General features: G+C 29.2%; 3 protein-coding genes across 5 annotated transcripts in view; 2 read left to right on the plus strand and 1 right to left on the minus strand.

The window, feature by feature from the left end:
• Positions 1-1,457, plus strand: part of LOC130446581 (RUS family member 1) — a 7,663-nt gene extending 6,206 nt beyond the window's left edge. For both annotated transcript variants that reach the window (XM_056782935.1, XM_056782937.1), the window contains exons 7-8: positions 127-304; positions 1,225-1,457. In XM_056782935.1, coding sequence (XP_056638913.1) covers positions 127-304; positions 1,225-1,301 — 255 coding nt within the window. In that variant the 3' untranslated portion in view covers positions 1,302-1,457. The remainder of the gene's footprint in view (positions 1-126; positions 305-1,224) is intronic.
• On the minus strand, positions 1,343-5,668 carry LOC130446583 (mpv17-like protein). 2 transcript variants are annotated; one of them, XM_056782941.1, is made up of 4 exons: positions 5,532-5,629; positions 5,189-5,432; positions 2,942-3,073; positions 1,343-1,654 (listed from the first exon to the last, which is right to left on the minus strand). In XM_056782941.1, the coding sequence occupies exons 2-4, from the start codon at positions 5,390-5,392 to the stop codon at positions 1,478-1,480; spliced, it is 513 nt and encodes a 170-aa protein (XP_056638919.1). In that variant the 5' UTR covers positions 5,393-5,432; positions 5,532-5,629; the 3' UTR covers positions 1,343-1,477. The 2 variants fall into 2 exon arrangements, with proteins under 2 accessions (XP_056638919.1, XP_056638920.1); XM_056782942.1 differs by having other exon boundaries at positions 1,477-1,654; positions 5,189-5,668.
• Positions 5,669-6,854: 1,186 nt separating this feature from the next.
• On the plus strand, positions 6,855-11,051 carry LOC130446584 (neuferricin). Its single transcript, XM_056782943.1, has 4 exons — positions 6,855-7,293; positions 8,646-8,786; positions 8,855-9,041; positions 10,806-11,051. The coding sequence occupies exons 1-4, from the start codon at positions 7,014-7,016 to the stop codon at positions 10,972-10,974; spliced, it is 777 nt and encodes a 258-aa protein (XP_056638921.1). The 5' UTR covers positions 6,855-7,013; the 3' UTR covers positions 10,975-11,051.
• The last annotated feature ends 987 nt before the right edge of the window (positions 11,052-12,038 follow it).

Below are 12,038 nucleotides of genomic sequence, written 5' to 3' on the forward strand. Positions count from 1 at the left end.
AAGAATCAACAATTAAAATATTAATAATTGAGTACCCTGTGTAAGAAATATCTTGATCTTAGAGATGAAGAGTTACTTTCAAAATATGTAGGAATACAGTAATAATTATTCATCACTTAATTTTAGGATTTACTTGACAAAAGACAACGTAATCATCGAACACCAGTCAACAGGCTGCAGACTTTCATGAAGTCCTATCAAACGACGTCTAATTTAATGAACATACCTTATAATAATCTGTTGCAATTTCAAGAATTTGTGAAACAAGAATATCAGATGTTTTACACCGCCCTCCAAATTAATGGTAAGTATTGTAATGTAGTTATTAATAAAAAAATTTATATCACAAAATGGTTGGGAGAATTTTTACATACATCTTACTTATGTAATTCATATATACAATAATTATTCATCAACACTAATTTGTCAGACGAAGTGCGACGCTTTTAAGCCATTGCGCATGCGTCACTGCTCGTGTTCTCAACCACTGGGGGATAACAAATACTCCAAAATAAATATCTTCCTCTTAAAAACAATTTTAAAAATTACAACAAAAAAACATTGAATTTTTAAATTATGAATTTACAAAAAATGGTTTACTAATTGTATTTTCAAAAAAGGGCATTAATTAATTTTTCAAATTAATAATTATTTAAAATGTATTAATTAAATATATTAAAGTGTTAATTTTTTGATAAATGCAGTCATTTATTTTTATATAAAAAAATATTTAACAAAAACTTCAAAGCTAGCACAGTGTCATCTATATTGTAACTATAACCTATATTATTTTTAAGACCGATTGAAATTTTACTTATGGTTTGTGTTCTGCAAAAATAATCAAATTTCTTTTTATCTTTTTGCTTAGAACTATGATATCCTAAATCATTAGTAGATTCAATTGTTAATAAAGTGTCATATTTATATTTTTTTACAACGAAACAATGACATTAGTGAGCACTTTTTAAATGATATATTAAAATTTTTACTATTTTTAGACCTACAATAATTAAACGCACTGGAGCTTTACTTATTTATTAACAAAAATCAAGGATTGAAAGAATAAAATTTATAACTTTGTATTATCATTTTTCCATGTTTTTCTAAATTCATAATTTCACCTCTAGGATACCACAAATTATTTAATAACAAATTACATGGTAATAAGAAGAACCTAACCAAATGAATAATCGATTAACTTATTAACTAATGTATTTCTTTCAGGGTGGAACTTGAACTCGCATTCATTAAATATGGGGCAATACAGATGTGATTGGAAGTCCTTCAAGAAAAATGAATAAAATGTATCCTACTATTCAACTAATAAATTTTAGTTCGTTTAATATGTAGTTTTTAATAAAAATTAACTACTACAATTTAATCAATTTTATTTAAAAACAAAATGATATTATAATTGGTCCTTTTTCTATGTACAATAAATATAATTTTGCTATAAATATTTGACTATTCTCATTCATTAACTCGTTTTCATAATTGAATGTCCTATTTGTTTTTGTTTTAATTGTAATTCATGCATATATGCCAGAAAGCAGCACCATACTAAACTGCAAGCACTGACAAAAGGTACTCGATTCTTCTCAGGGATATATAAAAAATTTACTGTTTGTACAACAGGCCAAACACAAATTCCAACCTGAAAAAAGAACAAATTTGTAAAATACGTAGTCACATATACATTTGACGAAAAAGACTATAAATATATATAATATATGCACGAATTGAAATTTTTGTACTAGGAATAAGATTTATAAATATGGTTGTACAGAATTACGAATTTCAAGTATGATAACTTAAAACGAGAGAGAGAGAGAAAGTCAATTATAAAAGTTACTGTTACTGAGCCCAATATGACTTTAATGCCTGCGAAAATGTTGAAAGGTATGTCGTCGATTTTTTTCTTCCATTGCTAAATTACCTAGATAAGATTGATTACTGTAGTTCTTGACACTATCATAGATTCCGCCTTGTTACATTGGGACAGTCTGCTAGACAAGGTCGTCTACTCAGGAAGTCAGCATTTTGGTGACTACAGTAGTAGGAAGCAATGTTTGATCATTGATCGATGCTACACCATCGTAGCCGACCCATTCTATATGTCCCTGTGACTGAGTTTCTTCGTTCGCGGAAGTTCTGGAATATTTACACAAAATGCGCACTAGCTTGCCATATTTCCAACATCTGATCTTTTTTGACTTCTTGTCAATCATACCTTTAATCGAGTTGACGATCTGGTTAAGCTTATACTAGTTACTTTCTTCTTATATGGTACTATCCTTTTTATATCAAGAGTTAACAGTCAGGGCATCTATCAAGGCTTTCAGATGAGCTAAACGAAGCGTCCTCTCCATGTCATGGTCTCGTAAGCCATCTATAAATGCCTGGATGCACAAACATTCCATCTTGCTCTCTGGTGGATGGATAAACATATCAGACAAGTCGGGCAATGTCCATTTTAAACTCTTCAGGTTTCGGTTTCGTCAGGTTTAGCCTTAGATTGTATATGTTCGCCCATCTTTTCCTCCAGCACCTTATTTTCTTGTACATCTGATTTCCCATCATTTTCATCTTATGTTAAATATCTGATTTTATTTTCTTGGTCATCGTTTTCATCTTATTCTCGATATCCGATTTAACTTTTTTGTTAATAGTTGTCACCTTATTTTCGATTTCCGACCTTAATGGTCAAAATATTATTCTTCATGGTTGGAATCTTCTCGAAATTTTCTCATCTATATTAGCGGAAATATCTTTTTTCATTATAGAAATCGAAATTTTTCTGTATCAAAGCCGTCACTTTCCAGTGCCTATTTGAGTCAAACATCAAATTTTCAGCTGTCTTTAAAACATAAAAAAAACTAATTTTAAATCAGAAGAGACTTAAATAAAATAAGAACATTTAAAAGTATAAACATATACATACCTTCCATGTTGGAAAAAATTTTTCTCTAATTTGAGTTTCAGCCTCTTGTATACTTTTTCCTTCCAAAATATTCATGCCAAAGAAAAAACATATCAAGGCAAATGGACCATATGTAAACTGCTCCACTGTGGCCTATAAGTAAAAAGAATCATTAATTTTTTATTAGTATGAAGTTACCTAAAATATCATGATGAAAAAATCAAAATGCTAGTTACATTAATGAACATTGATTATTAAGCTTTATTGCATAACGCCGACGAGGCACTTTGTAAAACATAGAAACATTGTAAACTTGTAATAGTATCAGATTCTGTTTTGTCAATGTATTGAATAAACGTTTCTCAACGTGTAAGTTCAGTAACCTAATTTGCACATCTATATTCTACTTGTCCACAAGCTGAGATATACACATTGAACATATTAATTGTACTTTATTCACATTTTTCTTCATATAGATAGTTTCGTCCCTTATAGCAGGGATTTGCATCCTGTGAGAAGTACAAGCACGCAATACACTACACAGCCCTTGTAGTGTAATGTAAGCGTAATTTCTTACAAGAAATAAATGTTAAATAGTCATCCCTGCACGAAAAATACCTACGTTCAACCGGGGTATAAAGAGAAATCTCGGTTTGTGATATATTACGAAATTTTCCTTTGAACAAGTTATTGATAAATTGACTGTTCGGCTAACTTAGTAGAGCAATGGAAATTAAATGTACAAAATTAATAAATAATTAAAGTGGAATGTTCAATAATATATTTTTTTTTTCTTATTCTTTCATAGACTTTTCGGAGAATGAAAAAGATTCACAAAAGAAATTACTTCTTCTTAGTGTTCTCAGCAGAACACTTATTATTGCCGAGGAATTATAGACAAGTGTGGTCTTTTGCTAAGTCCTGAATAATTAATTAATCGACCAATACTAATTAAATGCTGAGGAATAAATGAAATTTTTGAAGTTTTCACAAAATAACACGATTTTTCCACCCTTGTGAAGTTATCCACGAATTTCTACAATAATTTTTTTACAAAATAAACTGAACTTTTGCGAAAAAATGTCAATAGAGGACATAAAATGACATGATAATAGGCTACATAATTTTACTACCTAAAAATGAAGATATTTTTATTCAAATATAATTATTACATAATTCACATAAATGTGTACGAAATATCACATCTTTGATATATGTTTCAAGAAACATTTTATTTGTTCTATTCACCATAGTATAGGCATTTGTTGATATATCATCTGTGTTTAAATAAATGATGACTCAAGTATTGACTGTAGTCATTCAGGCTAAAATACATATCTACAATAATATTTTTAATAATAATATCAGCGTAATATACTATATACACTCCACAATTCCAGGTATCTTGTTGAATGGGATAATTACAATGTATACTTCTAAATTCAAGATATCTGCCGTTTCTTCAACACGTGCTATTATCCTTTCAAAGTAATATTTTGCCTTTTTACTGCAATTGACCAAAGGGTAAAAACAAAATAACTTCCATATTTATATGAAGTAAACATTATGAATTCTTTTGACGTTATAAAAAATACTTACTTCAAATGTTTCATGTTAAAGTTAACAAATCTTCAAATTTTTGAAAAACTTGCACATCGAAAAATTTCATAATATGGCACTTAATTTTGCACTTATTGTTTTTTCTGTCTGCTCATATTGTTCTGCTAACTATAGTAACATTTTAAAAGCCTAGGTATTGAATGACATGAGTCAATTATAAATGACAAGGGCTATTCTTTAATTGCACATTAGCTGCTTTAGAAGATCTAACAAAAATTTTAAAAATCATCATAGATGAATGAATATGTTTCTAAAATATTAGTATAAATTATAATGAGTATATAAAATAAAAACTATTAATAATAAAATGATCCAATTCTATATATTAAAATAAAATTTTTTACTCTTAATATGAGATACAATTACAGTGACCTAAAATAATATATTTGAAATAAAATATTCATATAATAATCTGATATAAATTAAATTCTTTGATTTTCAGATCGTACTATTAATTTATGAAATTTTTGTTCTCATAATAGAATTTACTATTTGATAAATTCCTTATTTTAATAGTTGAAAAATGGTATAAGGAATTCTATGATTTTAAAGTGAAGTGCCATTTTAATTACAGTTTGATAATTTTGATATAAAATTTAGAATATTCATAAGATCTGTGATATATTACTTAAAATAAATATAGTATACCTTTGTTATTGATGTCTTAAAGGTATTTTTAGGCCATATTGCTGAAGATAATCTTATCCATCCATATAAAGTTGGTGCAGTAAAGAGTCCACCATATAAACTAAATCTTAGCGCATGTAGCCAGTCATAATTTTCCCATGTTTTACCAGCAATGGTTTGTTGGATAATACAAGATACAGGCCAAATTGTTCCATATGAAAGCATTCCCCTTATAATGGGGTGTCTATTTGTGAAAGCCACAAACCTAGAAAAAACAATCATTACGAATGTTATTCAATGACATTGTATTATTGATTATATATTAAAATTATGTATAAAAATAAAAAAAACGCCAATTATAAACCATTTGCCAAAACTTTAAACTTCAACCTTGAACCATCATTATGTCACAAAAAATCTGATAAATTTGTTGCTTTTCCACGTGCCAGTGGATTCTAATTAGTCATAGAATTACAACCTAAACAATTCCAAAAGTGTTCTGTGACAACTGAAAGCAAAGTTTTTTATTTGTTCCATCAAGAAATCCCTGACCAATCCGAAACTAATTAGGATTGCAAACAAAGCTAAAATCATGTGCTAATGCTATAAATTTATGCATGAATATTCCATTATTCCGCTGAAACGAATTAATTTGTCATTGTCATTGGCACAAAACCACAAGTGATATTAATAATATGATAATTATTACCAAAAATTAAAAACTGTGATAAAACAATGGACGTAAACAAACCCTATCAAAATTTAAAATAAAACAACTCGTTCCTAAGATTAAATACTCGATTCGTTCTACGCAAACACAGACTTCAAATTGGACAGAATTCCACAAACTTTTCTGACGATTCAAAATAGTTCGAAATCAATTCAAATACTTGTAGGAGTACTGTGCATTAGGCCGGCGGCCTATAAAATAAAATAATAATAATATAATGTGTGAAAAATTTATCCTTTTTCGCTTTTTAACTGTTGTAAAACAAATAAGTTAATAGAGTTATGAAAAAATATGATAAAATATAACCATGCTGACAAATATCATTGTGAAGAAATATCTTGTTGAAGAAACATATTAACTTTAAACTTTCCATTCAAATTAATTTACCTGTGCACTATGAAAATACCATTGAATTTAAAGTGTAGGAACTATTTATATACATCAAGTCGACAGAAGAAGCCATCTTAAACATTGAATGAATTATTTTATTTTGGTTGATAGAGAGCACCAATTTGTTTTTGAAAATTTCAATTAATTTTATAGTGGTTTTGAGAAATTTTTTAAATTTATATATTTGAATTTATATAAGTATCCGCTGGGATCAATTCGAATAGTGACTGAAATGTTAAAACATTAATAATTAGATTACAAACAAAATTATTGCCTAATTAGTCCTACTTTTATCATCTCATATAACTGCATACTATTATTTGGTATAATACAAAGATAACTATATTTAAAAAACTTAATAACCGCCCTATACTATAATCGGCTTCTGATTATCGCATACAACTATTTCTATTCGTATAATTTAACGTTTGGTACTTCACAGTGTACTATTTCTACTTTTTGAAAATGGTTTAAATAGAAGTTAAACGGTTAGTTCAAACTGAACGTGTGTGGTCGGCCATACAATCGTTTCTTAGAAAGCTATATGCGCATGCTTCCAACGATCCCGGACCATTTCTGACTGTTCCGAAATACCGCGGAATCTTTTATTTATGTACTGTTTTATTGTTTTAGTATAACTCGAGTTTATAATCTTTGGTATAACGTTGATAAGTTTATATGTAAGGCATTGTTTTCAAATCTGTAATAACGAGAATTCGAGATAATATGTATAAAAAACTGGCAGTTTGCTCTCTTCTAATTGCCATTATTGCTTTAATATTACCCAACTATGTAAGCAACGTTATCGGTACCATTATAGGCTCATACTTATTTTTTACCAATGAATCTAGCAATTCCGATGGGACCATATTTACAAAAGAAGAATTGAAACTTTACAATGGTATAGATAATACAGAACTTTATCTATCAATTTTAGGAAACGTCTTTGACGTAACTAGAGGCAAAAAACACTATGGACCTAATCAACAATATAATGTGTTTGTTGGTAAGTACACTTAATGGTTTTAATCATAAAAAATAGTAGGTATTGATACTTCTTATCATTGTGGGCAACTATCTGAGTATTCATTTTCATATTTAGCTTTGTCTTAAGAAAATAGCTGCATGAAGAATAAGTCCAAAAGTAATGAAAATTTTAACTTCGTAATAAATTTTTAATATCATAGAACAATACAAAACAATATATTTATCACTAAAGGTGAGTATTTCCTGTGATAAGAAAATGTACACTACTTTTAATTTATATGCAACTAATCTTTGTAGAAATGAATTGTTCTAGAAATTGTAGGATATGAACAAATTACTGTTAAAATCTTATCTAAGGGATAGAGAGTTCAGAACAAAGTACTTTCGGTAATCATCCAATAAAAGCAGGAGTTCCACAGGGGAGCATCTTGGGGCCAACTAGCAATTACTGAAAGCATTATGGTGACCTTGCCAAACACACTCATATTAGTAAACAACCAAAGTCCAGTTGAAGCTTCCAGGATTCTACAGACACATTTATATGACACCCAAACGTGGCTGAGCAAATGGAAAATCAAGACAAACAAAACAAAATCTGTCTAAGTGACCTTCACTTTATAAAAAGATCAGTGCCCTCCTGTTTATATGGACAATACACAAATACCACAATCTACTAACATGAAATACTTAGGCATGCACCTAGACACAAGGCTCTTATGGAAAGACCATAATATTAAAAAACACAAACAAATCGACCTGAAAGGAAAAGATTTATAGTGGCTAATTGGGAGGAACAAATTAACACTTGAAAACAAGATTCTACTCTATAAACCTACAATCAAGCCTAACTGGATATATAGTGTTCAGTTCTAAAATTGTGCAGATAAATCAAATATAGCCATTATACAGAGAATCCAGTCCAAAATACTTCCCATGATAACTGATGCACAGTGGTATGTGTCAAACCTAAACCTACTTAAAGACTTAATTCTCCGATTTGTCAAAGATGTCTATAAGAAAGAAACATGAAACATCATGGACGACTGGCTAACCACAAAAACACCTTACTCCATCCACTTATAGAACCACAAGATGGCAGAAGACTAAAAAAATTGACCAGGAGACCTACAAAATGGGTAAAGAGGACTTGTCACTGGAGAAGACCTCATCACCTAAAATAGAATTTATATACTCTGAATCCATCCCAATAGCATAAAAAAACTGGATATGCTTTATTGCTACTAAAGTAAAATGAAAAATATAAAAAGATTTTCAAAGCCATGCTCCTTTCATATTAACATAAATTTTATCATTGCTGGAAAAATTTCGTTTATTAAATAATGTTCACATTCTAAAATTAGTTATTTGTAGGGTGTGATGCTTCAAGAAGTTTTGTCACTGGTATGTTTGGTAAAGAAGACATTTCTGAAGAAGTTATAGATTTTAGCAAAGAAGAATTGAGATCTTTGAACCATTGGGTGAAGTTTTATAAGAAGGAATATAATCAAGTAGGTAAAGTGATTTGAATTTTATTTCTGATTAAAAAGTTGTCTACAGAATCAAAAGCTTTGTTTTCACAGGGAAACTTGTTGGAAAGTACTATTTCCAAGATGGCAAACCTACTCCCTATGGAGAGAAGGTGAATAAACTGATAAAAGAAGCAGAACTAGTTAAAGAACATGAAAAGGAACAATCGAAGAAATTTCCACATTGCAATGTTGAGTGGGATGCTAATCAAGGTTCCAAATTATGGTGTTCAAATAAAAGGTTTGTAAGAAAAATGAGTAATTATGTATACTAACACTTTCTTATATATTTGAAAATTATTTTTCTTTTACATTTTCCAGCGCTCAAAATTATAATTTTTTATTGCAAAAATTAATGCATAAAATTATAAATCAAGCATTTCTGTGAAAATATGATATCAGATATAAAGATGTTTCTTCTTTTTCTCCTCCTCCTCTTCCTCCTTCATCTTTTCCTGTCCTGTGCCAGTATTATCATCTAATTTTTTGTATCTGCTATTCATTCATCCATGTTTTTCTTGGTTTCCTCTCTACTCCTATAGTTCTTGCTTTTCACTATAGTTTTGTTAATCTATCTTGTTCCATCCTTGTTAAATTTCCAATCCAGTTTAAGATTCTCTTATTTATTTTTTCGTAGATAGTTTCTTGTTGTAAGTTGTTTCTTATTATTTCATTTCTCAATCTATCCATCCTAGTTTTTCCTTGTATTTTTGTAGGTAATTTATCTTGATTACATTTACTATCTATTTTATTGTTAGTTACCTTTCATATGTTCTGGAACTGTTATTGTATTGTATATGTTCATTTCTATTTTCTTTGGTTTCTCCTTCTTATTGAATACTGTTTAATCAATGCTTAGTATATATTTGTTACTTTTTTTTATTCATATTACCTCCGCTTTTATTTGCCCTTCTTTGTGATTACCGTTCAAAGATATTCAAAACTTGAGACTTGTGTTCTATTTGTGTGTCTTTTGCTGTTAGTCCGACTACGTTTTCATTTTTCATTATCATTGTTTTAAATTTTTCTATGTTCATTTCCATTTGTAGTTTTTCTATATCTTCTATCCAACTTTTGGTTATTGTTTCCATCTGTGGTGGTTATGAACCCCCGAGGGTCAAAAAGACCAATATGAACTGAGTTGAACTGACGCGAGGACAAGGTTGATATAAATCAAAATTATGTCCGTAATATTGTTGAAATTTAAAAAGCTTCCAAAATTCCAAAAAAAATAGTTGTTTAATAGCCTTCTCAATCTCTTTATTTCTCTGGTTTCAAAAATTCAAAAGTCACCATGAAAATTGGGGCATTTGTCATAAAGAGATAATAGCTTACTTATTTCCTCTGCAAAGAACTCTGACGCCATTGAGAACCATAAAAGAATCATCTTTAATCTTGATCATTTTGCATTCATATTTTTATAATTGTACACACTGTACATATTTTTATATTATACTTTGACCACATTTTCAGTTTCCGTTGATGAATATATAGTTATGCAAAAGCTGGGAATATAAATATTAAAAAGAGTATATATGTATTTTTTACTAAATGGTAGTAATTTTAAATATTAATGGATTTTTTGATAGACCATTATTTTAACGTTTAGACCTAATTTAGATGTTTTTAGTAGATTAAATTACACAAATGATTTTTTATAAAGTTTAGATTGTTATTCCTGACCGTTACGGTTTGCATGATCCTCACTACTGATTGCATCTTGAATGTTTTCGGCGATGGTGTATCTCGATGTTTCCACTCGTTAATCTGGATGATTTTTAAATGGGCGAGGGGTGGAAGCAAACGGATTAGCCCTCGTATTGTGTGAATTCTGAAGAGCCTCTCGTTGTCCGTAGGCTGGTTTTGCTACTCCAAGCAATACGTGATGATGATAATGGTGGCGGTGGACCAATATTCGACTTAAACTCATAAATTGTTTTATATACAATAAAGAAGACTCGTATTAACGTATAATTATTACTGTACTGATGTTTTTGTTTTGTAGTGGTGGAATTTCAAGAGATTGGGTCGGAGTTCCAAGACAGTATTATGATGTTAATACTAAAAGTTACCGATGTGCTTGCATCAAACAAGATCAGGTGAATAATATTGGAAATATTAAAGAGTATGAGGGTTGTGATAAAGGTTCGAATATTTGTTTTGTTAAAACTTAAATCTATTTATATTTGAAATAAGTATTTTATTGTGTAGGTTGTTATTTTTAATATAATTATGTTATTTAAAATTGAAATTGACTTCATTATCGTAAGATACAAAAATTCAGGATGTGTACTTGTACTGACCTTTGGAAGTGACCACAGAAAGATAAAAAAAATTCCTTAATCTATATAAAATGGGCGCATACTAATAACGAGAGAAATAAAAAAACAAAACATATCTAAAACCACCATTTCTCTAGAATAAACTCTTGAAACAATTGTTTGATCATAATATCACTTATAAGGGAAAATAGACATGTTATGTAGATAGCACAATGGAGAATAAAACCAGTACTGCCAGTATGCTATGTCTTCTGAAGCTATTGCAAGTAGTTCACAAACCTTAGTCATTCAACAGTAAAGTAATTTGTCGACCAAAGTGATAACTGTTGGAAACGCCAACGCTGGTACTGGTCTAAATATTTCTATAAACGCAAATTTAATCATTAATTTCAATAATTAGTTTGTTGTATTTTAGTTAATTATTGGTTTTTATTGTTTGCCATTAAATAGATATTATAATATTTGTCAATGTGTTATATTTTTAAATATAAAAAATATTCATCTAAACCGATGAGAAAAATTTTAACAATCACAATATTTTAGAGGACGGGAAGTGATTACAGTATTCAAGTCAGAATATTATCGATAGGAAATTTAATTTTTGCAATTAGTAGACTACGTTGTATTTTTAGCGACAATTAGACCTGCGTCGCTACCAAACTTTTGAAATAATCAAATAGCTATCAATTTAATTTTGTGACTTGATTTAAAAACTTGTGAACTTACTGGTTGTTTAGCAGTTATTTTCAATACTATAAAGTAAAAAATGTCTTATTCCGAGTTTTCTTTGACTTAGTAGAAGTATACACTCACAAAAATGATCGAAAATTTACGATACCGACTTTTTAAATAAAGCTCCTGTTGAAATTTATTTAGTCATCAAGGTTGTATTTGGGCAGGAGCTTGTCGAATTTGTGGAATCAACCAGATAACATTAGATGATATTGAAGAATCGG

The sequence above is a fragment of the Diorhabda sublineata genome, chromosome 7 (assembly GCF_026230105.1).
Source record: "Diorhabda sublineata isolate icDioSubl1.1 chromosome 7, icDioSubl1.1, whole genome shotgun sequence".
NCBI lineage: Eukaryota > Metazoa > Arthropoda > Insecta > Coleoptera > Chrysomelidae > Diorhabda > Diorhabda sublineata.

What these genes read in the sequence shown, in the direction of transcription:
- LOC130446583 (XM_056782942.1), bottom strand. Translation starts at nt 5,449, where the DNA reads ATGATTGTTTTTTCTAGGTTTGTGGCTTTCACAAATAGACACCCCATT. An exon ending in TTAAGACATCAATAACAAAG is followed by an intron (nt 3,074 to 5,188) that starts GTATACTATATT and finishes TTTTACTTATAG; the next exon opens with GCCACAGTGGAGCAGTTTAC. An exon ending in AATTTTTTCCAACATGGAAG is followed by an intron (nt 1,655 to 2,941) that starts GTATGTATATGT and finishes TTCTTTTTTCAG; the next exon opens with GTTGGAATTTGTGTTTGGCC.
- LOC130446584 (XM_056782943.1), top strand. Translation starts at nt 7,014, where the DNA reads ATGTATAAAAAACTGGCAGTTTGCTCTCTTCTAATTGCCATTATTGCT. An exon ending in GAAGGAATATAATCAAGTAG is followed by an intron (nt 8,787 to 8,854) that starts GTAAAGTGATTT and finishes TTGTTTTCACAG; the next exon opens with GGAAACTTGTTGGAAAGTAC. An exon ending in TTATGGTGTTCAAATAAAAG is followed by an intron (nt 9,042 to 10,805) that starts GTTTGTAAGAAA and finishes TTTGTTTTGTAG; the next exon opens with TGGTGGAATTTCAAGAGATT.